General features: G+C 47.0%; 2 protein-coding genes across 2 annotated transcripts; one reads left to right on the top strand and one right to left on the bottom strand.

Annotated features, from left to right (window-relative positions):
- Positions 1-5,638: 5,638 nt before the first annotated feature.
- On the bottom strand, positions 5,639-12,993 carry SC5D (sterol-C5-desaturase). The gene is made up of 5 exons (XM_069947268.1): positions 12,823-12,993; positions 12,394-12,611; positions 10,397-10,529; positions 9,483-9,583; positions 5,639-6,081 (listed from the first exon to the last, which is right to left on the bottom strand). The coding sequence occupies exons 2-5, from the start codon at positions 12,601-12,603 to the stop codon at positions 5,671-5,673; spliced, it is 855 nt and encodes a 284-aa protein (XP_069803369.1). The 5' UTR covers positions 12,604-12,611; positions 12,823-12,993; the 3' UTR covers positions 5,639-5,670.
- A 114-nt stretch (positions 12,994-13,107) lies between these two features.
- LOC138768632 (uncharacterized) lies at positions 13,108-16,428 on the top strand. Its single transcript, XM_069946583.1, has 2 exons — positions 13,108-13,163; positions 14,295-16,428. Exons 1-2 carry the CDS (start codon positions 13,108-13,110, stop codon positions 16,426-16,428), a joined length of 2,190 nt encoding a protein of 729 aa, XP_069802684.1.
- The last annotated feature ends 5,573 nt before the right edge of the window (positions 16,429-22,001 follow it).

Below are 22,001 nucleotides of genomic sequence, written 5' to 3' on the forward strand. Positions count from 1 at the left end.
ACTAGTCGCAGATCATTTTGAGAAATGAAAGCTGAGCTGTGATTGGTCGCTATCTGTATGAGATAGAAATCACACATTTGTTTTCTCATATTCATATGTCTGAGCCATTGTTTAATGTTCACAGGGATTCACATAGCGCCATGGAGAGATGTCTCCACCTCCTCAGCCCTGCGCCAGGTATCTCACCCTTTATCAGCTTGTCTGTAGTGTTGAGCCAGGAATGAAGAGACTTGTGATCTGACTGCTCTGTGGTTGGTGTTGGATTACAAGGAGCAGGCGCCATCTAGTGGAAATCATCTAAAACTGCAGTTGTGTCATCAACTCTAATCAAATTATTATTATTATTTATTTATAAAGCGCACTTAATTCCAGAGCGCTATACAGGCGACAAGGGTAACAAACAAGAACAATATACATGAGGAAGAGGACCCTTCCCGCGAGGGCTTACAATCTATATAATCTATAAATGTCAGTGTACTCACTGTGTACAGCCAGAGAAATGGACTGTAGTGATGTTGGTGTAATAGGTGTGTTGTATAGCCGGGGAAATAGACTGTAGTGATGTCATTGTACTCAGTATGTACAGTCAGTGGAAGATACTATAGGAATGCCAGTGTATTCGGTTGGGGGAGCAGTATTCACTCTTGCACTTCCATTATAAGTGTATACAGGTTCAAAGTAGATCCCTGGAGGTGTATATGTGTATACAGGTAGGAGAGCAGAATATTTGGAAGAACTATATTGTGGTGCCCCAGGCTCCAGTTGCTCAAAGGTTGCATCTTCTCTGACTGCAAATTTTCCATTTCCTTCTCTATCCGTCCTAGATCGCCATGATTACTTCTCCCATCCATGACTCCATCCGCAGACATCTTGGGTGCTGCACCAAGATCATCTGCACCTTTTCCTAATGTCCATCTCTGCAGGTAGATGTCTCTAGAGTGTACTCTGTGTGTACAGCTGATGGAGAGGACTGTAGTGATGTCAGTGTACTCTGTGTGTACAGCTGATGGAGAGGACTGTAGTGATGTCAGTGTACTCTGTGTGTACAGCTGATGGAGAGGACTGTAGTGATGTCAGTGTACTCTGTGTGTACAGCTGATGAAGAGGACTGTAGTGATGTCGGTGTACTCTGTGTGTACAGCTGATGGAGAGGACTGTAGTGATGTCAGTGTACTCTGTGTGTACAGCTGATGGAGAGGACTGTAGTGATGTCGGTGTACTCTGTGTGTACAGCTGATGGAGAGGACTGTAGTGATGTCGGTGTACTCTATGGGGGACATGTATTATCGTGCGATCCGGGGGTTTTCAGCGGAAATTGCCGATTTGCGCAATATTTTATTCGTAAATCCCCGAAGCGCTTGAGATGCGGGGACATTTATAAGTCTGGCGTAAAAAACATCGGACTTAATAAATGTCCCCCTATGTGTACAGCTGATGGAGAGGACTGTAGTGATGTCAGTGTATTCTCTGTGTACAGCTGGGGGAGGGGACTGTAGTGATGTCAGTGTACTCTGTGGGTACAGCTGATGGAGAGGACTGTAGTGATGTCAGTGTACTCTCTGTGTACAGCTGATGGAGAGGACTGTAGTGATGTCAGTGTATTCTTTGTGTACAGCTGATGGAGAGGACTGTAGTGATGTCAGTGTACTCTCTGTGTACAGCTGATGGAGAGGACTGTAGTGATGTCAGTGTACTCTCTGTGTACAGCTGGGGGAGGGGACTGTAGTGATGTCAGTATCAGGGCTGTGAAGTCGGTAAGCCGCAGCCCCGACTCCAACTCCTGACTTTATCAGGACTGACTCCTGCCCCTTAATAAATGGCCGGTCACCAGGGGAGTTATTTATCACACTGGCTCAGCAGCTTCTCCCTAACATCCTACATGATCCTGGGGCGACTTCTGAGGGAATAAGGAAACATATAAAGCAGATTCTCCTGTATGTGCAGTGGATGCAGCCAGTCTCCAGCCTCCATGTCCTGAACTACTCAGAACTAGACTAGATGGAGCAGGTAGGCTATTCCTGCTGACAGTCTTCTATGTTTCTAACTAAATATTCACCATACACACAGAAATACTGCTAACAATGCCAGATACCTGTAATATAGAGGTCAGCCATAGTGATATACAGGGGGTCACACATAGTGATATAGAGGGGTCACACATAGTGATAAAGAAGGTCACTATGGGGGCACAAAATAGCACGCACATACACACAGCCTGCCGCAGCCATAGCATATACACACACAACCTGCTGCAGCTATAGCACACACACACAGCCTGCTGCAGCCATAGCACACACACACAGCCTGCTGCAGCTATAGCACACACACACACAGCCTGCTGCAGCCATAGCACACACACAGCCTGCTGAAGCCATAGCATACACACAGCCTGCTGAAGCCATAGCATACACACACACACACACAGTCTGCTGCAGCCATAGCACACACACACACACACACACACAGCCTGCTGCGGCCATAGCACACACACACACACAGCCTTCTGCAGCCATAGCACACACACACAGCCTGCTGGGGCCATAGCACTCATACACACAGCCTGCTGCAGCCATAGTGTGTGCACACACACACACACAGCTTGCTCCAGCCATAGCACACACACTCAGCCTGCTGTAGTCATAGCACACACACAACCTGCTGCAGCCATAGCATGCACACACACAGCCTGCTGCAGCTATAGCACACACACACACACACACACACACACACACAGCCTGCTGCAGCCATAGTACACACAAACATACACACAACTGCAGCCATAGTACACACACACATACACACAACTGCAGTCATAGCACACACACACACAGCCTGCTGCAGCCATAGTACACACACACACACAGCCTGCTGCAGCCATAGTACACACACACACACACACACACACACAGCTTGCTGCAGCCATAGTACACACACACACACACACAGCTTGCTGCAGCCATAGTACACACACATACACACACAACTGCAGTCATAGCACACACACAGCCTGCTGCAGCCATAGTACACACACACACACAGCTGCAGCCATAGAACACTGAAGAAAAACACACAATCTTCTCCCAGAGAGAAAACACCAAACTGAGGACAGAGGTTACAGCTACACTACTTATGTCTTCTCCTCCTCCTCTATATTACACAGGATATCTTCATATTACACTGCTGCTCATATACAGTCATCCAGCATCCAGGAATAGAACAGCACAGATCTCCCCCAACACAATGGACTCTTCCAGCTCAGAAACAAACTGCCAAATAGTGACCGACAACTTTTCCATGACCCCCCTTATGTAATAGTGTCCTATTACTGATATATTCTCCGACCAACCTAATGTAATAGGGCCAGTGTCCTAATAGAATGTGGCTCATAATATATATTCATGACCAAACTTGTAAAATTCATATCAAAATTCAATTCCAAATTTTTTTAAAGATTTTTTTAAAGCTGGAGTAGGAGTGGGTACATTATTTTCCGACTCCAACTCTGACTCCAACTCCATCCAAAAGTAGCTCCAACTCCGACTCCACAGCCCTGGTCAGTATACTCTGTGTGTACAGCTGATGGAGAGGACTGTAGTCATGTCAGTGTACCCTGTGTACAGCTGGGGGGGGGGGGGGGGGTGGACTGTAGTGATGTCAGTGTACTCTTTGTGTACAGCTGGGGGAGGGGACTGTAGTGATGTCAGTTTACTCTGTGTGTACAGCTGGGGGAGGGGACTGTAGTGATGTCAGTGTACTCTGTGTACAGCTGGAGGGGGGGGGGGGGGGACTGTAGTGATGTCAGTGTACTCTGTGTGTACATCCTTCTCTCTATCTTTAGAAATGGAAACAAGCCATCATCATTATGAAAACTAGTTTATTTCCACCTGTGACAGTGTCGCCCACTTCACCCGCTTCAGCCTTAGGTAAAATATACAGTCATCTGATTGGCAGACGGATCGGGGGCACACACATTATATATACAAGAAATTACATATAAATCGCTACCAAGAGGAGGAGGCTCCGGGGCCGACCAATGCAGGAGCCTGGGAAAGCTGAGTGACAACCCCCACAGTGACAGCCATAGGGTCATCACCCAGCCTAGCCAGACCCAAGGATAGAACTATTCACACAATATTATATATATATATATATATATATATATATATATATATATATATCAGACTCCATATCAGTCTAAACCAAGCTCAGCGATCAAATGATATAATCCACATATATAAGAGCCACAGCAGTCCCATGTAAATATGGCACACATGTAACACAGTATAGTGTGGCTCTAACAGACTCAGGGAGGGGATTTATCATTTTACATTCATTGAGGCTTGCATGTTCCCCTCTGGGACAGTATTATTTGTGCAGAGTCCACCATACTGATGCCTGATGACTTTTATGTCATGTGCTTTTTACACCACCTATTGAGTACAATGGAGTTGCACAAAAATACTGCACCTTTTTATGAAGTCACACCTAATAAATGTGTCTGAAATCCCACACTTCAACCACTGCCCCTATAGGCCAAAAAACAAAAAAAGGTCAAGAATTGTGAAAACCTGCAAAGAATGGCGCATAGACCTGATAAAGACGGAAACAAATCCTGTAGCTTGATAAGTTCCCCACTTTGTGGTTCAGTGCTTAAAGCGGTACTCTGCCCAAAAAAAATTCTTTCAAATCAACTGGTTCCAGAAAGTTATATAGATTTGTAATTTACTTCTATTCAAAAAAAAAAAAAAATCGCCAGTCTTCCAGTACTTATCAGCTGCTGTATGCCCTGCAGGAAGTGGTGTATTCTTTCCAGTCTGACACAGTGCTCTCTGTTGCCACCTCTGTCCATGTCAGGAACTGTCCAGAGCAGGAGAGGTTTTCTATGGGGATTTAATACGGCTCTGGACAGAGGTGGCAGCAGAGAGCACAGTGTCAGACTGGAAAGAATACACCACTTCCTGCAGAACATACAGCAGCTGATAAGTACTGGAAGACTGGAGATTTTTAGAATAGTAATAGAAGATTTTTAGAATAGGAATAGTAATAGAAGTCAATTACAAATCTATATAACTTTCTGACACCAGTTGATTTGAATTATTTTTCTTTTCTTTTTTTGCTAGAGTGCCCCTTTAAGATCTCTGCTTGCCAACAACGAATGAGTATTCTTGTTGACGCCTCTGGATGTGAATGAACAGATTCCTATTCACTGACAGCAAGCAGAAATGTTGAACCACAAAGTCTACTAGAAAGTTTTAATAGTTTACATCATATGGATACTAAGCTGTATGTGCAGTATCCTGGACGGGCCCTTTAAGCTGCCTCCCCTCAGTCTGGCCGGGCTCCCGAGCATTTATACCATCAGTCGTCCTCGGACTTTGCCCCCCAGTTACAGTGTCATAGTCTGGGTGATAAGGTATCTGGTTGGGGTCAGTAATCCGATTTGTATCTGATCGGTTCGGTCCACCCCCACAAGTGTTGTGTCCCTGGATTCCTGGATTATTGTGGAATTATTTTGTCATCATTTATAAAACCTTATGCTGCAATGACATGTATCCCTCCGGGGGGCGTCTGCTTCCCCTGATGCAGCAGAGTGGACCCGGTACAGGAAGAGGTTAATAAGCTGAGACTGCAGACAAGGTGCCCGGGAGCCATCTTTAATGTGTCGGGATGTTAGTCGCTCTTCTTGGCTTCACCGTTTTTCCCCTTTTCCAGTTTCCGGCACAGATCATGTGGGCCGTTCCCTTCTAGAGCTGACGGGTTCTTGTAGGACCCCCCGATCTTATCCCAGAGTGTGAAATACTGTCCGTAGTTATAGTCAAAGTAGAGATGATGGTCGGTGTGGTGAGCGGCGCCATTGATGATGCTCTCCAGGGCCTTGGGCACTCGATAATCCCCATCGTGGATGGACACCGTCCAGATGTTGACGAAAATGTACAGGCCCAGATAGGTGACCTTGTGCAGGGGGAAGATGAAGGGGTAGATGTGGTACGGGAGGCTCTGCAGGAAGCCGTCCAGCGGGTGGAAGGCATGGCTGGCGAAGGGGGTGGTCACCTTCCAGATGTGATGAGGCTTGTGCACGTTCTGGAAGAAAAAGAAGATACAATAACACAGTCGTCCTGGATAGTGAAGCATATAATGGAGGCAACCTATCCCTGTTACTTTGGATTGTACTTCAGAGACTAGGAGCTTGTAGCCTTTTATAGGGTACTATCACTTTAAAAATACTGGGTCTGGGTGTTCAGACGGCCACTGATCATTAGAGAGAGGAAGAAGCACTAGGCTAAGTGCTTCACTCCCTGAATTGCTGCAGGAGACAGTCCCCATTATAAGTCTAGTGAGCCCATCTCCTGCAACAAACTAGGGAGTAAACTGTCCCCCCCCCCACCCTATCTATTGATCTATTAAAAAGGGGTACTACAGTGAAAATGTATTTCATTCAAATCAGCTGGTGTCAGAAAGTGCCAGAGATTTGTAATCTACTTGTATTAAAAAAAATCTCAATGCTTCCAGTACTTATCAGCTGCTGTATGCCCTGCAGGAAGTGGTGTATTCTTTCCAGTTTGACACAGTGCTCTCTGCTGCCACCTCTGTCCATGTCAGGAACTATAGAGAAGTGTGGAGTTGGATCAGCTCACCTGGAGGTAGTGGACAGCCAGTTCCCTGATTGCTAGGGAGGATGGGTGGGTGCATGGATCCCTGACGCGGCCGGGCGTGGATTCTCAAGTGGATACAAGGAAGCAAAGTATGCGGTCCAGCACTCCAAGGCGTGTAGCAATGTTTGTTTCTAAAACATAACTTTTAATTCATGTAGTTAAAATCGTGCTTTAAAACCAACGCGTTTTGCGACGCGCCACAGCGCGAAACGCGTTTTTAAGTACATGAATTAAAAGTTATGTTTTAGAAACAAACATTGCTACACGCCTTGGAGTGCTGGACCGCATACTTTGCTTCCCTGTATCCATGTCAGGAACTGTCCAGAGCAGTAGCATATCCCCATAGAAAATCTCTACTGCTTTCCAGACTGTAAAAAATACACCACTTCCTGCAGGACATACAGCAGCTGATAAGTACTGGAAGGCTGGAGATTTTCTAATATAAGTAAATTACAAATCTCTGGCGCTTTAAGGTACACTTTAAGTGGATCTTAATGTGTGGATCCTAATGACAATTTACTTCAATGGTAATGTGAATCTACAGAATGTCCCTATGATAAAACTGAACAACCAGGGGTTGTCTGGCATCAGGGCCGCTTCTGCCATGAGGCGGAATGAGTATTCCGCCTCAGGCGGCACATTCTGGGGTCCCTTTAGGGGCGGCAACTTCTGCCCTGTCATCTGACTCCCGCCGCCCGCTCAGGTGTCCCCCTTTCCGCATCCCTAGAAGCTGCAGCTCTGCAGCTTCTAGGGATGCACTGCCGTCAGACTCGTGGCCCTCGGTGACAGGAGAAGACGCCCCCACTCACACTATAATCCTATCCCCTTTACAGCATCCGCTGGGTGACAGGCCCCTCCCCCAGGCCAGGTCACAATGCTGTACAGCAGAGAGCGTGTATGGCGCTGTGACCTGGCCTGGGGGAGGGGCCTGTGTGGCGTCTTCTCCTGTCACCAAGGGAAAGGAGAAGCGGTGGATCCCGGTCCGGATGGTGAGGAGGGGAGCAGGTGGGGGCCCTCAGGTTTTGCCGGGACTGTCCTGATTCTGACGAGACAGCCCCGGCAAAACCATGTCCCGGGAAGCCCCGCCCCCTGCCGCGGGAAGCCCCGCCCCCTGCCGAGCGCGAGTGATGTCACCCATGCAGAGCGGGAGAGGAGTCCCTGGAAGACTAGAGGGTCCATACTGGTGAGGTGAGTATGGCTTTTTTTGTTTTAAATACAGATGAAGGGGCTAGTGGTATGATGATGAAGGCACAGGAGGAGGATGAAGGGAGAAGTAGTATGATGATGAAAGGGCAGAAGGATGAGAGGGGTTATACTATGATGATGAAAGGGCAGAAGGATGAGAGGGGTAGTAGTATGATGATGGAGGGACAGGAGGATGAGAGGGGTTGTACTATGAGGATGGAGGAGGAAGGAGGATGAGAGGGGTTGTAGTTTGATGATGGAAGGACAGGAGGATGAGAGGGGTAGTAGTATGATGATGGATGGGCAGGAGGATGAGAGGGGTTATACTATGATGATGAAAGGGCAGAAGGATGAGAGGGGTAGTAGTATGATGATGAAAGGGCGGAAGGATGAGAGGGGTAGTAGTATGATGATGAAAGGGCAGAAGGATGAGAGGGGTAGTAGTATGATGATGGAGGAGGAAGGAGGATGAGAGGGGTTATACTATGATGATGGAAGGGCAGAAGGATGAGAGGGGTAGTAGTATGATGATGAAAGGGCGAAAGGATGAGAGGGGTAGTAGTATGATGATGGAAGGGCAGGAGGATGAGAGGGGGGTTATACTATGATGATGGAAGGACAGGAGGATGAGAGGGGTAGTACTATGATGATGGAAGGGCAGGAGGATGAGAGGGGGGTTATACTATGATGATGGAAGGACAGGAGGATGAGAGGGGTAGTACTATGATGATGGAAGGGCAGGAGGATGAGAGGGGGGTTATACTATGATGATGGAAGGACAGGAGGATGAGAGGGGTAGTAGTATGATGATGGAAGGGCAGGAGGATGATAAAGTGGGTCGTAGTATGATGATGGAGGGTCTGGAGGATAAAGGTGGGGGTAGTAGTATGATGATAGGGCAGGAGGATGAAGGGGGGAGGAGGATGAAGGGGGGAGTAGTATGATGGTGGAGGGGGAAGGAGGATGAAGAGGGGAGTAGTATGATGATATGGGTAAGGTGGTCTCTGAGGCTAACAGTATTATTGAGGGTCTGAAGCTGGCAGTATTAGGCAGTCTGAGACCTATACTATTTGGGGGTCTCTAACACTTGGCTCCCCATATGTCACCACCATTAAGACTGGCACTTATACATGCTCCTCTGCAGCCGCCGCTGCAGTATCATGTTACTTCTTCGAGCGGAGAGCGGCGGCTGCGGAAGAGCGCACGCTCTCCCATAGATGGGCTATGGGACAGTGAGACAGGCGGGATCCTGCGGCGGAGAGTTCCACCGCGGAATTCCACCTGTTTTACTCAGTGTGAACATACCCTTAGTGTATGCACTTCTGTTATATAGTTCTGTATGCACTGTTGGTATGTAGTTATATATGCAATGTTCACTGCTGGTATATAGTTGTGTTTGCGGGGGAAGGGGCGCAGTTTCAATTTTCGCCTCAGGCAGCATAGAACCTAGAATCGGCCCTGTCTGGCATCCAGCATAAATACGTTTTGACACTGTCCATGATCGCTGCATCTGATGACCATGATTGTTATCGTGCTGAGGGGGCTTCCTTGGAGTCCCTAATACCCTGTAACAAACCCTCAGCTGTGAGCAGTATAAGGCTCTGGTCTCAGGCTGTAGGTGTAAATGATCAGTGTGCACTGTACCTTGTATATCAGCTTATGATGCAGGAAGCGATGGATCCAGTAGATTGCCATATCCGTAAAGAAGAGGAAAGAGATCATACTGAGGATGACGCCAAACCAACCTGGAGGGAAAGGAAACAAAGAGTCATTAACCTCTTCATCTCTAGGGCAGGGAAAGGGAACCTCTGGGCCACCCAGCTGTTTCAAAACTACAATTCCCATCATGCCCGGACAGCAAAAGCTAAACCTTTGGCTGTCCAGGCACGATGGGAATTGTAGTTTTGCAACAGCTAAAGGGCCGAAGGTTCCCCATCCCTGCACAATACTGGTCATGTGACCTCAGGTGGAAACCAGGCCATGTGACTTGCCTCGGTAAAACCATGTGACCTTTACACAATGTTCTGTGCAAAGTTCTTTTATTTAGTTGCTTACATTATGGAAATGACTGAAGCCTCATCCTGTATACTCCAGAGCTGCGCTCACTATTCTGCTGGTGGGGCCACTGTGTACATACATTACATTACTTATCCTGAGTTACATCCTGTATTATACCCCAGAGCTGCACTCACTATTCTGCTGGTGGGGTCACTGTGTACATACATTACATTACTTATCCTGTACTGATCCTGAGTTACATCCTGTATTATACCCCAGAGCTGCACTCACTATTCTGCTGGTGGGATCACTGTGTACATACATTACATTACTGATCCTGTACTGATCCTGTATTATACTCCAGAGCTGCACTCACTATTCTGCTGGCGGGGTCACTGTGTACATACATTACATTACTTATCCTGTACTGATCCTGTATTATACTCCAGAGCTGCACTCACTGTTCTTCAGGCTTCAAAGCTAAACCCCTACTTGTTCGGATTCTGCAGAGAGCATGTCCACTTGGCGATGGTACCAGCATCGTGTGAACATTTTCTTACCATAGGGGGAGCTGTCGATGTTGTCATACAGCCGGCTGTATCCTCGGACTTCAGCAAAGAAGAGGCCGACGGTGGGGACGCTCATCCAAGGCATGGACTTCAGGGAGAAGACTATCTCCCTCCGCACTTGATTCTATGAAAGACAGAGGAAAGTGGCTGCAGTGATATCCGGAGCCAGCGAGCACTCTGCTAGATAGGACAGCGGTGCTAGAGACGTCACATGACTGGTTGGGGCCCACATACAGATCAGTCACTGGGCCCAGAAGCCATAGACTCCCCCTCTAAGGGTCACATCTACATACCATGTGCCACAGCTGCACTCTCTGTCATCTTATGTCTCCATCTATCCACCCCTGCTTGTTCAGTGTCTGCATGTCATAGATATAAAGGGGAGATTTATCAAACATGGTGTAAAGTGAAACTGGCTCAGTTGCCCCTAGTAACCAATCAGATTCCATCTTTCATCCCTCACAGACTCTTTGGAAAATGAAAGGTGGAATCTGATTGGTTGCTAGGGGCAACTGGGCCAGCTCTGTGATGTGTGAGGTCTGGCCGGACTGCTGAGGAATCTTTAGTCACAATTAAAAACTTTTCTTATGTTTTTAGGAACTTTTCAAAAGTTTTTATCCATTGGGGTGTGAGTGTGTGATTGTGACCGATCAGCAGAACGAGTCAGAAGTCTCCCCCAGCTCTGTGTCATGTGACTGAGAGGACCGCATAGTGTATGTCTATAGGGCTATCTCATAGGCACACAGAGGTACACTGTAAGTAACTGCAGGTAGACAGAAGAGAAGACATAAAATAGCAGAATTATGAATGCAGCTCTGGATGAGACTGGAGTAGAAAATCTAATGTGGAGCAGAATTATAAATACAGCTCTGGATGAGACTGGAGTAGGAGATGAAGTAGAACAGAATTTTGAATGAAGCTCTGGGAATAGAAGACATGAAGTAGACAGAATTATGAATGCAGCTCTGGATGTGACTGGAGCAGATGACATGAAGTACAGCAGGATAATGCAGCTCTGGATGAGACTGAAGAATACATGATATACAACAGATTAGCAGCTCTAGGGGTGACTTGAGTAGAAGACATGAAGTACAGCAGACTTATGAATTCTGCTCTGGATTTGATAAGAGTGGAAAAGATAATGTACGTCAGCTCTGAGTGTGACTGGAGAATTAATAATGAAGCAGTGTGGAAGTATGATTACAGCTCTAGATGCAACCGTAGGGAAAGAAATAAACTTTAAAAGTATGAATACAGCTCTGGATGTGACTGGAGGGAAAGAAATGAAGCACAGAAGTATGAATACAGCTCTGGATGTGACTGGGGGAAAGAAATGAAGCACAGAAGTATGAATACAGCTCTGGATGTGACTGGAGAGAAAGAAATGAAGCACAGAAGTATGAATACAGCTCTGGATGTGACTGGAGGGAAAGAAATGAAGCACAGAAGAAGTATGATTACAGCTCTGGATGTGACCGGAGGGAAAGAAATGAAGTTTAGAAGTATAAATACAGCTCTGGATGTGACTGGAGAGAAAGAAATGAAGCACAGAAAAAGTATGAATATAGCTCTGGATGTGACTGGAGGGAAAGAAATGAAGCACAGAAGTATGATTACAGCTCTGGATGTGACCAGAGGGAAAGAAATGAAGTTTAGAAGTATGAATACAGCTCTGGATGTGACCGGAGGGAAAGAAATGAAGTTTAGAAGTATGAATATAGCTCTGGATGAGGGAAAGAAATGAAGCACAGAAGAAGTATGAATGCAGCTCTGGATGTCACTGTAGTAGAAGGTATATGACTACAGCTTTGGATGTGACCAATAGTTCATGAAGTGCAGCAGAATTATGAATACAGCTCTGGATGTGACAGGAGCATATATAAAGTCATATACAGGATAAATATATGGTACATCCATCCGCCCAGTACAGCAGATATATAACACCCCGCGCGGGTCCCTAATCGCTGCGGTATCATGTGATTTCTCACCTCCAGGAACTGCGGATGTTTCATCAGGGAGTGGTCAAATACAAAGTAATAACTGAGCGCCCCAAAGAGCAGGTAAATGACCACCGCCCCCAGGTTGGTGACCACCATGAGGCTGAGGAGCTGGCGGTAGGGGTCGTCCTCGCTCCATGAGGCCGGGTACACGTACGGGGAGAAGACGTAATAATCCGCCACATTCAGGACCAGATCCATAGCGGCACCTGAAAGCCAAAGCACAAAGGTCACTGCCCCTTTAAGGCTTAAAGGGAAACTCTACCTATAACTGAAAAATAAGGAAATGTCATGGAACTGAAAGACATGTCAGTCAAACAGTATGTTACACAGTGTCCCGACTGACAAGCAGAGCAGCAGGGACTCCATATACATATACAGAGGCTATACACGAGCCTTCTTAAAGGGAGACTCCATTACCTGTTCCCTTCCGCTCAGGTGTCGCGCTGTTTCGGCGCTGTCGCAGGTGTCAGTGACAGGGGGCGGGGCCGCGTTCTGTTGTGACAGCGTGAAGGGGGCGTGGAGAGATGGACTGATGTGACGTCACGTTCCTTTCCACTGGTAAAACCGATCGACAGTGTGGGCATGTGACCGGAATAGCAGCCGCTGATTGGCGACGCGCCTGTCTCCAGTCAATCCTGGGCCCGCCCCCTGTGCGGGCTGCTGGCCTTGAGAGGGGCGTGGTTTCCTATAGCAGTTTGGACCATGTGGGTGAAAGCGTCGTCAAGGAGCGGGGCTAATAATGAGGAGTGGGCGAAGTAGTGAGGAAGAGATACAGCGACACCTGGAGGTCAGTGATGGGTATAGCATATCCCCAATAGTAAGTGATTGCGCAGATCAGTTTATAATCGACTGATTATTGTAGGAGACGTAGGATCACAACCCTGTGATGTTTAACAACAGCCCCTCATCATTATCTGTGTCACTGATCCCTAAGCTGTCCAGCTGTTGCAGAACTACAAGTCTGTCAGGGCATGCTGGGAATTGTAGTTCTGCAACAGGATTCTAAAACTTGATGGGAATCAGCAACTCCAAATCTGTGGCTCTCCAGCTGTTGCAGAACTACAACTCCCAGCATTCAACTGACAGCTGCAGAATACAGTGGGAAATATGCACCAAGTTGAAATATTACCGCCAGTACACTACACACAGACCAGTATCCTCCATGCAGTGACTATTCAGCGGTAGATACCAGGTCTTCACAAGCTCTGCAGTGATTACTGTGCAGTTTTATCAAGTGACAACATGGGGGCATCTTCTCTGAGTCCATTTCATCATCTTCAACGTCCAGCCCAGACCGCCATGATGACTTCTCCTAACTAAGGCCTCATTGACATGATCAGTATATTTTTTTTGGTCCGTACATAATGTAAACCATTCTCTTTAATTTTCCAAAAAATCGGCTTTACTGCATCCGTGGTGTATCAGTATCCATATGTTTTGGGGGGATATGCCAAAACTTTTGCCAAGAGACTCAACTTTCCCCGTGACGTTTCTTGGTGGATCTGTGTTTTTTTTAGCAGATACATACTTTTTTGTGAATGTTACAGACTACAATCTGCATAAAAAACATGGATCCCATTGACTTCAATGGATAAATTATATATGGAACGACTTTTTTGGGGGTGCACTTTGGGGATCTGTAACACTACGCAAAGTGTGAATAGTCAAATAGAAATCAAAGCCTAAAAGGCTCCTTTTTTTAAAAAATTTGATGTACAATCATGGTAAGCTGGTCACTTTTACTGCACCCCACTGCTACACACCTACACCCCAGACCTATATCCATTGTGCTCCAGATGGAAATAGACGCCCCCTCTATGTCACAAATAGTAGTGCCAATTTTAGTGCCCCCCACTAAGTAACAATGCTCCCTTTGTGCCTCCAATCAGTAGTCAGGCCACCTTTGAGCCCCCAATCAATAGTCAGGCCACCTTTGAGCCCGCAATCAGTAGTCAGGCCACCTTTGAGCCCCCAATCAGTAGTCAGGCCACCTTCGTGCCCCCAATCAATAGTCAGGCCACCTTTGAGCCCCCAATCAGTAGTCAGGCCACCTTTGAGCCCCCAATCAGTAGTCAGGCTACCTTTGAGCCCACAATCAGTAGTCAGGCCACCTTTGAGCCCCCAATCTTTAGTCAGGCCACCTTTGAGCCCCCAATCAATAGTCAGGCCACCTTTGAGCCCCCAATCTGTAGTCAGGCCACCTTTGAGCCCCCAATCAGTAGTCAGGCCACCTTTGTGCCCCCAATCAATAGTCAGGCCACCTTTGAGCCCCCAATCAGTAGTCAGGCCACCTTCGTGCCCCCAATCAATAGTCAGGCCATCTTTGAGCCCCCAATCAGTAGTCAGGCCACCTTTGAGCCCCCAATCAGTAGTCAGGCCACCTTTGAGCCCCCAATCAATATTCAGGCCACCTTTGAGCCCCCAATCTGTAGTCAGGCCACCTTTGAGCCCCCAATCAGTAGTCAGGCCACCTTTGTGCCCCCAATCAATAGTCAGGCCACCTTTGAGCCCGCAATCAGTAGTCAGGCCACCTTTGTGCCCCCAATCAATAGTCAGGCCACCTTTGAGCCCCCAATCAGTAGTCAGGCCACCTTCGTGCCCCCAATCAGTAGTCAGGCCATCTTTGAGCCCGCAATCAGTAGTCAGGCCACCTTTGAGCCCCCAATCAGTAGTCAGGCCACCTTTGAGCCCCCAATCAGTAGTCAGGCCAACTTTGAGCCCGCAATCAGTAGTCAGGCCACCTTTGAGCCCCCAATCAGTAGTCAGGCCACCTTTGAGCCCGCAATCAGTAGTCAGGCCACCTTTGAGCCCCCAATCAGTAGTCAGGCTACTTTTGAGCCCCCAATCAGTAGTCAGGCCACCTTTGTGCCCGCAATCAATAGTCAGGCCACCTTTGAGCCCGCAATCAGTAGTCAGGCCACCTTCGTGCCCCCAATCAATAGTCAGGACACCTTTGAGCCCCCAATCAGTAGTCAGGCCACCTTTGAGCCCCCAATCAGTAGTCAGGCTACCTTTGAGCCCACAATCAGTAGTCAGGCCACCTTTGAGCCCCCAATCTGTAGTCAGGCCACCTTTGAGCCCCCAATCAGTAGTCAGGCCACCTTTGAGCCCCCAATCTGTAGTCAGGCCACCTTTGAGCCCCCAATCAGTAGTCAGGCCACCTTTGTGCCCCCAATCAATAGTCAGGCCACCTTTGAGCCCCCAATCAGTAGTCAGGCCACCTTCGTGCCCCCAATCAATAGTCAGGCCACCTTTGAGCCCGCAATCAGTAGTCAGGCCACCTTTGAGCCCCCAATCTGTAGTCAGGCCACCTTTGAGCCCCCAATCAGTAGTCAGGCCACCTTTGTGCCCCCAATCAATAGTCAGGCCACCTTTGAGCCCCCAATCAGTAGTCAGGCCACCTTTGAGCCCCCAATCAGTAGTCAGGCCACCTTTGAGCCCCCAATCAATATTCAGGCCATCTTTGAGCCCCGAATCTGTAGTCAGGCCACCTTTGAGCCCCCAATCAGTAGTCAGGCCACCTTTGTGCCCCCAATCAATAGTCAGGCCACCTTTGAGCCCCCAATCAGTAGTCAGGCCACCTTTGTGCCCCCAATCAGTAGTCAGGCCACCTTTGAGCCCCCAATCAGTAGTCAGGCCACCTTCGTGCCCCCAATCAATAGTCAGGCCATCTTTGAGCCCGCAATCAGTAGTCAGGCCACCTTTGAGCCCCCAATCAGTAGTCAGGCCACCTTTGAGCCCGCAATCAGTAGTCAGGCCAACTTTGAGCCCGCAATCAGTAGTCAGGCCACCTTTGAGCCCCCAATCAGTAGTCAGGCCACCTTTGAGCCCGCAATCAGTAGTCAGGCCACCTTTGAGCCCCCAATCAGTAGTCAGGCCACCTTTGAGCCCCCAATCAGTAGTCAGGCCACCTTTGAGCCCCCAATCAGTAGTCAGGCCACCTTTGAGCCCCCAATCAGTAGTCAGGCCACCTTTGAGCCTCCAATCAGTAGGAATTTCCCTGTATGCCTCACTGAGCAGTAATGGTCTCTTTGTACCCCACTATATTATTATGACCCCTCTGAGCTACTAATGCAACTTTTAACCAGTAATAATGCCTTCCTATAGCCTGCAGTCAGTAGTAATGCCCCATTGTGTGCCTACTATATACTAATGCCCTCTTTATACCCCACTTAGTAAGAATGCCTTTTATATCCCCCCACTCAGTAATAATCGCCTCCTTTGTGCCCAGACCCATTGCTGAAAAACCACCCTGTACTCACCCAACCCCATTCCCTGGACAAGTTCTACCAAGTTCTTTAGGCCCCTGTAGGACCATGGCACCTACATCAGTAGTTACATCAGTGCCTGTCTCCCATAGTACCATGATTGTTCAGATGCAAGACTGGGGTGTCTGAAGATTGTCCTACAACGCCCTAATCTCTCTGTATTTTGTCCACAATTCCCAAGTTCAGATGCAACATATACAAGGACTGCCTAAAAGGTGACAATATCCAAACCTGTATAATACAACTATACATTGTATAGATCCATATCTATAGCCCACTACAATGCATGGCACCCAACTGCCCCTGTATATTTCTCCATTACAGCCCCTTAAAGGGGTACTCTGGTTAAACTCTTTTTCTTTCAAATCAACTGGTTTTCAGAAAGTTATATAGATTTGTAATTTACTTCTATTTAAAAATCTTCCAGTACTTATCAGCTGCTGTGCTCTCTGCTGCCACCTCTGTCCATGTCAGGAACTGTCCAGAGCAGCAGCAAATCTTTATAGAAAACCTCTCCTGCTCTGGACAGTTCCTGACATGGACTGCAGAGAGCACTGTGTCAGACTGAAAAGAATACAGCACTTTCTGCAGGACATACAGCAGCTGATAAGTACTGGAAGATTGAAGATTTTTTTTTTTTTTAATAGAAGTAAATTACTTACCTCTACAACTTTATGAAACCAGTTGATTTGAAAGATTTTTTTTTTTAACCAAAGTACACCTTTAAGCCATAATAAGTGCAATCTCCTATAGGGGTATTTCAGCCTAAAAAATCTTTCAAATCAACTGGTGCCAGAAAGTGCCAGAGATTTGTAATTTACTTACTTTCCTGTTGATTAAAAAAAAAAATTGCTTAACTACCCCTTTAATTTGAACTATATATGGGTCTCCCATAGGGATCTCTAGGGACCAGTACATATGGGTAAAATGTAAGGAAATAATATAAACCCCTGTATTACCACCACAGTCATCAAAATCCTTGTTTTGTGGACTAACCTGACATATACCGAGACATATACTGTAGGTAATTTTAGTATATGAACAGAAATTCCTCCCCATGGAGAAGCAGGTGTAATACCGCCATTTACCACTAGATGTCTCTAGGATCACAGTGATTCCCTTGTAGCTGCTACTGCTGCTGATCTGACATCTGTTATATGGATTTATATGCTGACATATACACAAGTGCCCCCATTATAGACTCCCCTATATAATGCAGGTGGGGGTAATCTATAGGAGTACACGTATCTGAAGTGGCACTTTACCTATAGCTGACCCTTACACTATGTGCCACTACATACATATATACTCTAAACATGGAGTCATTACTTTTCCGCTCCCTTCCATCAGGATTATAATGTCTACAGGTATTATATGTCATCATTCCCCTCCTCAGGAGCTGCCCGCAGAATGACCTCTGCTCAAGTGGCTGTAAGGGTCTGGGAAAAATAATGGTAAAATACTACCCTCATATACCTGTCATTACCGTATAATGGATTTTACTTCACTTATTTTCTTACTGTTGTGATGGCAGAACAAGTCATTCCATCAGGGACGGGGGTCATACTGGACAAGTATCGCCAGGATTCGTCTTTCTTGTTTTATTCCTCTTTATATTTCTCTGCGCTGTACACAGATCCAGTCACATCTGGCTGCTACCACTGCTGACGCTCACAATCTATAGTGGAAGGAGCACAGTAGTAGTGGTCACAGAGCCGCCTTAAAGGGGGTATTAGGTTCTATTATTTTATGAACAAAAATGTTATTTTTAATTTTTTATTATTATTATTATTATTATTATTATTATTATTATTATTATTTAATAGAACCTCACTGCTGCCACCAGTGGTTATGTTGGGAACTGCAGGGCTGCACAAGCTTTGGTCCCAGCACAGTGTTATATCGCTAGTAGTGTTGTACTGACTTGTTGACCTGTTTGGCTTCAACAACATTCTCCAAACCCTAAATATAGCCAGCCATAGCCGGTATCCATGTTTTCGTGGCAGCCCTAGGACAGCATCCAACTTCTCCAGCTGCCGGCAGTCAATTACCGAGCTCTTGGGCTTGGAGAATGTTGCCAACCCCAAACAGTTTAGCAAGTCTGCTCAACACTACCAGTGATAAATGACCAAGCAAATGTGCTTGGACCAGAGCTTCTGCAGCCTTGCAGTTCCCAGCACAGCCACTGGTGGCACCAGAGGGGGCCTTTTCACCTTTTATTGTTGCCAATCAATGGACATTTTTATAATAAAGTTATATTATAGTTATATATAGAAATACATTTCTAAATATTTACCGGAATACCCCTTTATTTCTGCAACACTTGTAGGACCCCTTATAAGAGAATCCCAGTGTGATATGTGAGCAGTGGAGCAGCTCAATAATCACCGTATATAAGGGTGGGGTATCCGACATAATGGGACCTAACCTTGTCCACTTATTGTGGGATTTAGGCCACAGCTTTGCTTTTATTTGTGATGTGGGGTTCTCGAGTGTTCCCCATAAAAAGGAGACTGTCTCACACCAAGTTTAGTTTAAACAGCTAACAGCACATTTGGTGGTTACAGTACTTAGAAGAGGCACCACATCTTGATGGATGCAGTACACATTTTTTGTTGGATTAACCCTCCGTAGTCAGGACAGGTGTTTATAGTGATCTCACTGGTATTAAACCCCGGGGAGCCCCCTCTATGGTGCACAGCTGTTTCTTATTCTCTGCAGTTTATGGGGTCGGGACCAGAGCTGGGCTGTATGGTTGTACCAGAGCTGGGGGTATGGTTGTACCAGAGCTGGGGGTATGCTTGTACCAGAGCTGGGGGTATGGTTGTACCAGAGCTGGGGGGTATGGCTGTACCAGAGCTGGGAGTATGGTTGTACCAGAGCTGGGGGTATGGTTGTACCAGAGCTGGGGGTATGGTTGTACCAGAGCTGGGAGTATGGTTGTACCAGAGCTGGGAGTATGGTTGTACCAGAGCTGGGGGTATGGTTGTACCAGAGCTGGGGGTATGGTTGTACCAGAGCTGGGCTGTATGGTTGTACCAGAGCTGGGAGTATGGTTGTACCAGAGCTGGGGGTATGGTTGTACCAGAGCTGGGGGTATGGTTGTACCAGAGCTGGGGGTATGGTTGTACCAGAGCTGGGGGTATGGTTGTACCAGAGCTGGGGGTATGGTTGTACCAGAGCTGGGGGTATGGTTGTACCAGAGCTGGGGGTATGGTTGTACCAGAGCTGGGGGTATGGTTGTACCAGAGCTGGGGGTATGGTTGTACCAGAGTTGGGGGTATGGTTGTACCAGAGCTGGGGGGTATGGCTGTACCAGAGCTGGGCTGTATGGTTGTACCAGAGCTGGGGGTATGCTTGTACCAGAGCTGGGGGTATGCTTGTACCAGAGCTGGGCTGTATGGTTGTACCAGAGCTGGGGGTATGGTTGTACCAGAGCTGGGGGTATGCTTGTACCAGAGCTGGGGGTATGGTTGTACCAGAGCTGGGGGGTATGGCTGTACCAGAGCTGGGCTGTATGGTTGTACCAGAGCTGGGGGTATGCTTGTACCAGAGCTGGGGGTATGGTTGTACCAGAGCTGGGGGGTATGGCTGTACCAGAGCTGGGGGGTATGGCTGTACCAGAGCTGGGAGTATGGTTGTACCAGAGCTGGGGGTATGGTTGTACCAGAGCTGGGGGTATGGTTGTACCAGAGCTGGGGGTATGGTTGTACCAGAGCTGGGCTGTATGGTTGTACCAAGATCTATGAGATTTATGCAGCCTGTAGTTCTTATAAGGAGCTCCTCTCTACAGGAACCTTCTAACTGGCTGGCAGCAGAACTGACCCAGAGTGGAGTTATATGGAGAGTTGTGACTATAGTAGTTATAGGGAGGTTCTCTGTACTGTCACTACATTCATCCTCTTTTGAGCAGTTAAAGGAGTTACCTGGCAAAACAAAATTTATTTGTCCTGCTTTAGATAGACTGGACCAAAAAATGTAAAAAAAATGTATACTCACCTACCCCAATCCCCGTCATGTCTGTCCCCATGGTACCTGGTCCCAGCTGAGTAGCACTTCCTGTCTTTGTTCAGCACACAGGAAGTGTCCACTCAGTCAGTCAGAGCCCAGACACATTTAGTTTTGCCAGACAATCCCTTTAAGTTGCATTAACCCCGTAACATCAGCTGGTTTCAGAAAGTTATATAGATTTGTAATTTACTTCTATTTAAAAATCTCCAGTCTTCCAGTACTTATCAGATGCTGTATGCCCTGCAGGAAGGGGTGTATTCTTTCCAGTCAGACACAGTGCTCTCTGCTGCCACCTCTGTCCATGTCAGGAACTGTCCAGAGCAGGAGAGGTTTTCTATGCGGATTTACTCCTGCTCTGGACAGTTCCTGTACATATTTAAGGGGTTCAGTGTTTGCGTAATGCACTTTTTTTTGTTCATACATATATATTTTTAATATAAATAATTATGATTAAACCCCATAACCCTTTCATTTTTCCACCTACGTGGCTGTTTGGGGGGTCATTTTTTGCACCATGATCTATAGTTTTTATTGTATCACATTGGTGTAAATGTGAATTTTTGAGCTTTTTATAAATTTTCTATTATTATATAAAATGTGGGGGGAAAAATCAGCAATCCTGGTGTTTCTTTCTCTTTTCATTTACTCCGTTCACTGTGCAGGAACAATATTAGTATATTTGAATACAGCTGACAATTGTGCAAATATGCTCTTTTATTTATTTTAAGGGGGTGGATGGGGGGGCTTTTAATGTCTAAAAAAATGTTTTTTCATTTTTAAAAACCAATGATTAGATTGCTCATACTGTTCAATGCTATGCTATTGTATTGCATTGATCCGTGTTATCGGCACTTTGCATGTAGGGTCTACCTGCCGATGGAACCGCGCGGAGGTAAGTATTTCACCTACAGCAGTCAGGGTTCTGATCAGACAGGAAGAGTATGTGCAGTGTCAGACCAAAGTACCTTGGACCCTTACAGGTTCTGCAGACTGCTGCTATAACCACCTACTCTCGGGGGGCGTCTCTCACGATCATGGTCATTCGAGTTTACTTTACTTCTTGACCGGACCGCCATGATGACTTCTTCCAGCCATGAACAGTCTCTGCAGAATTTCCTGGAAAACATCTAAACGTTTTAGGTTCCAGCACCTTCCACCCTTCTACACATCCTCATCATAGTGTCTGAAATGGTGGGATTGGCCATCTGTCTCCCCTAAAGTCCCTTTGTGCCCTGACACTCTAGCTAGACCTTTCAAGGCCTTCACTCAATAGTGGGGGGGGGGGGGGGGGTCCGACCTCTGATGGCGCTGTGTGTC

The sequence above is a fragment of the Dendropsophus ebraccatus genome, chromosome 12 (genome assembly GCF_027789765.1).
Source record: "Dendropsophus ebraccatus isolate aDenEbr1 chromosome 12, aDenEbr1.pat, whole genome shotgun sequence".
NCBI lineage: Eukaryota > Metazoa > Chordata > Amphibia > Anura > Hylidae > Dendropsophus > Dendropsophus ebraccatus.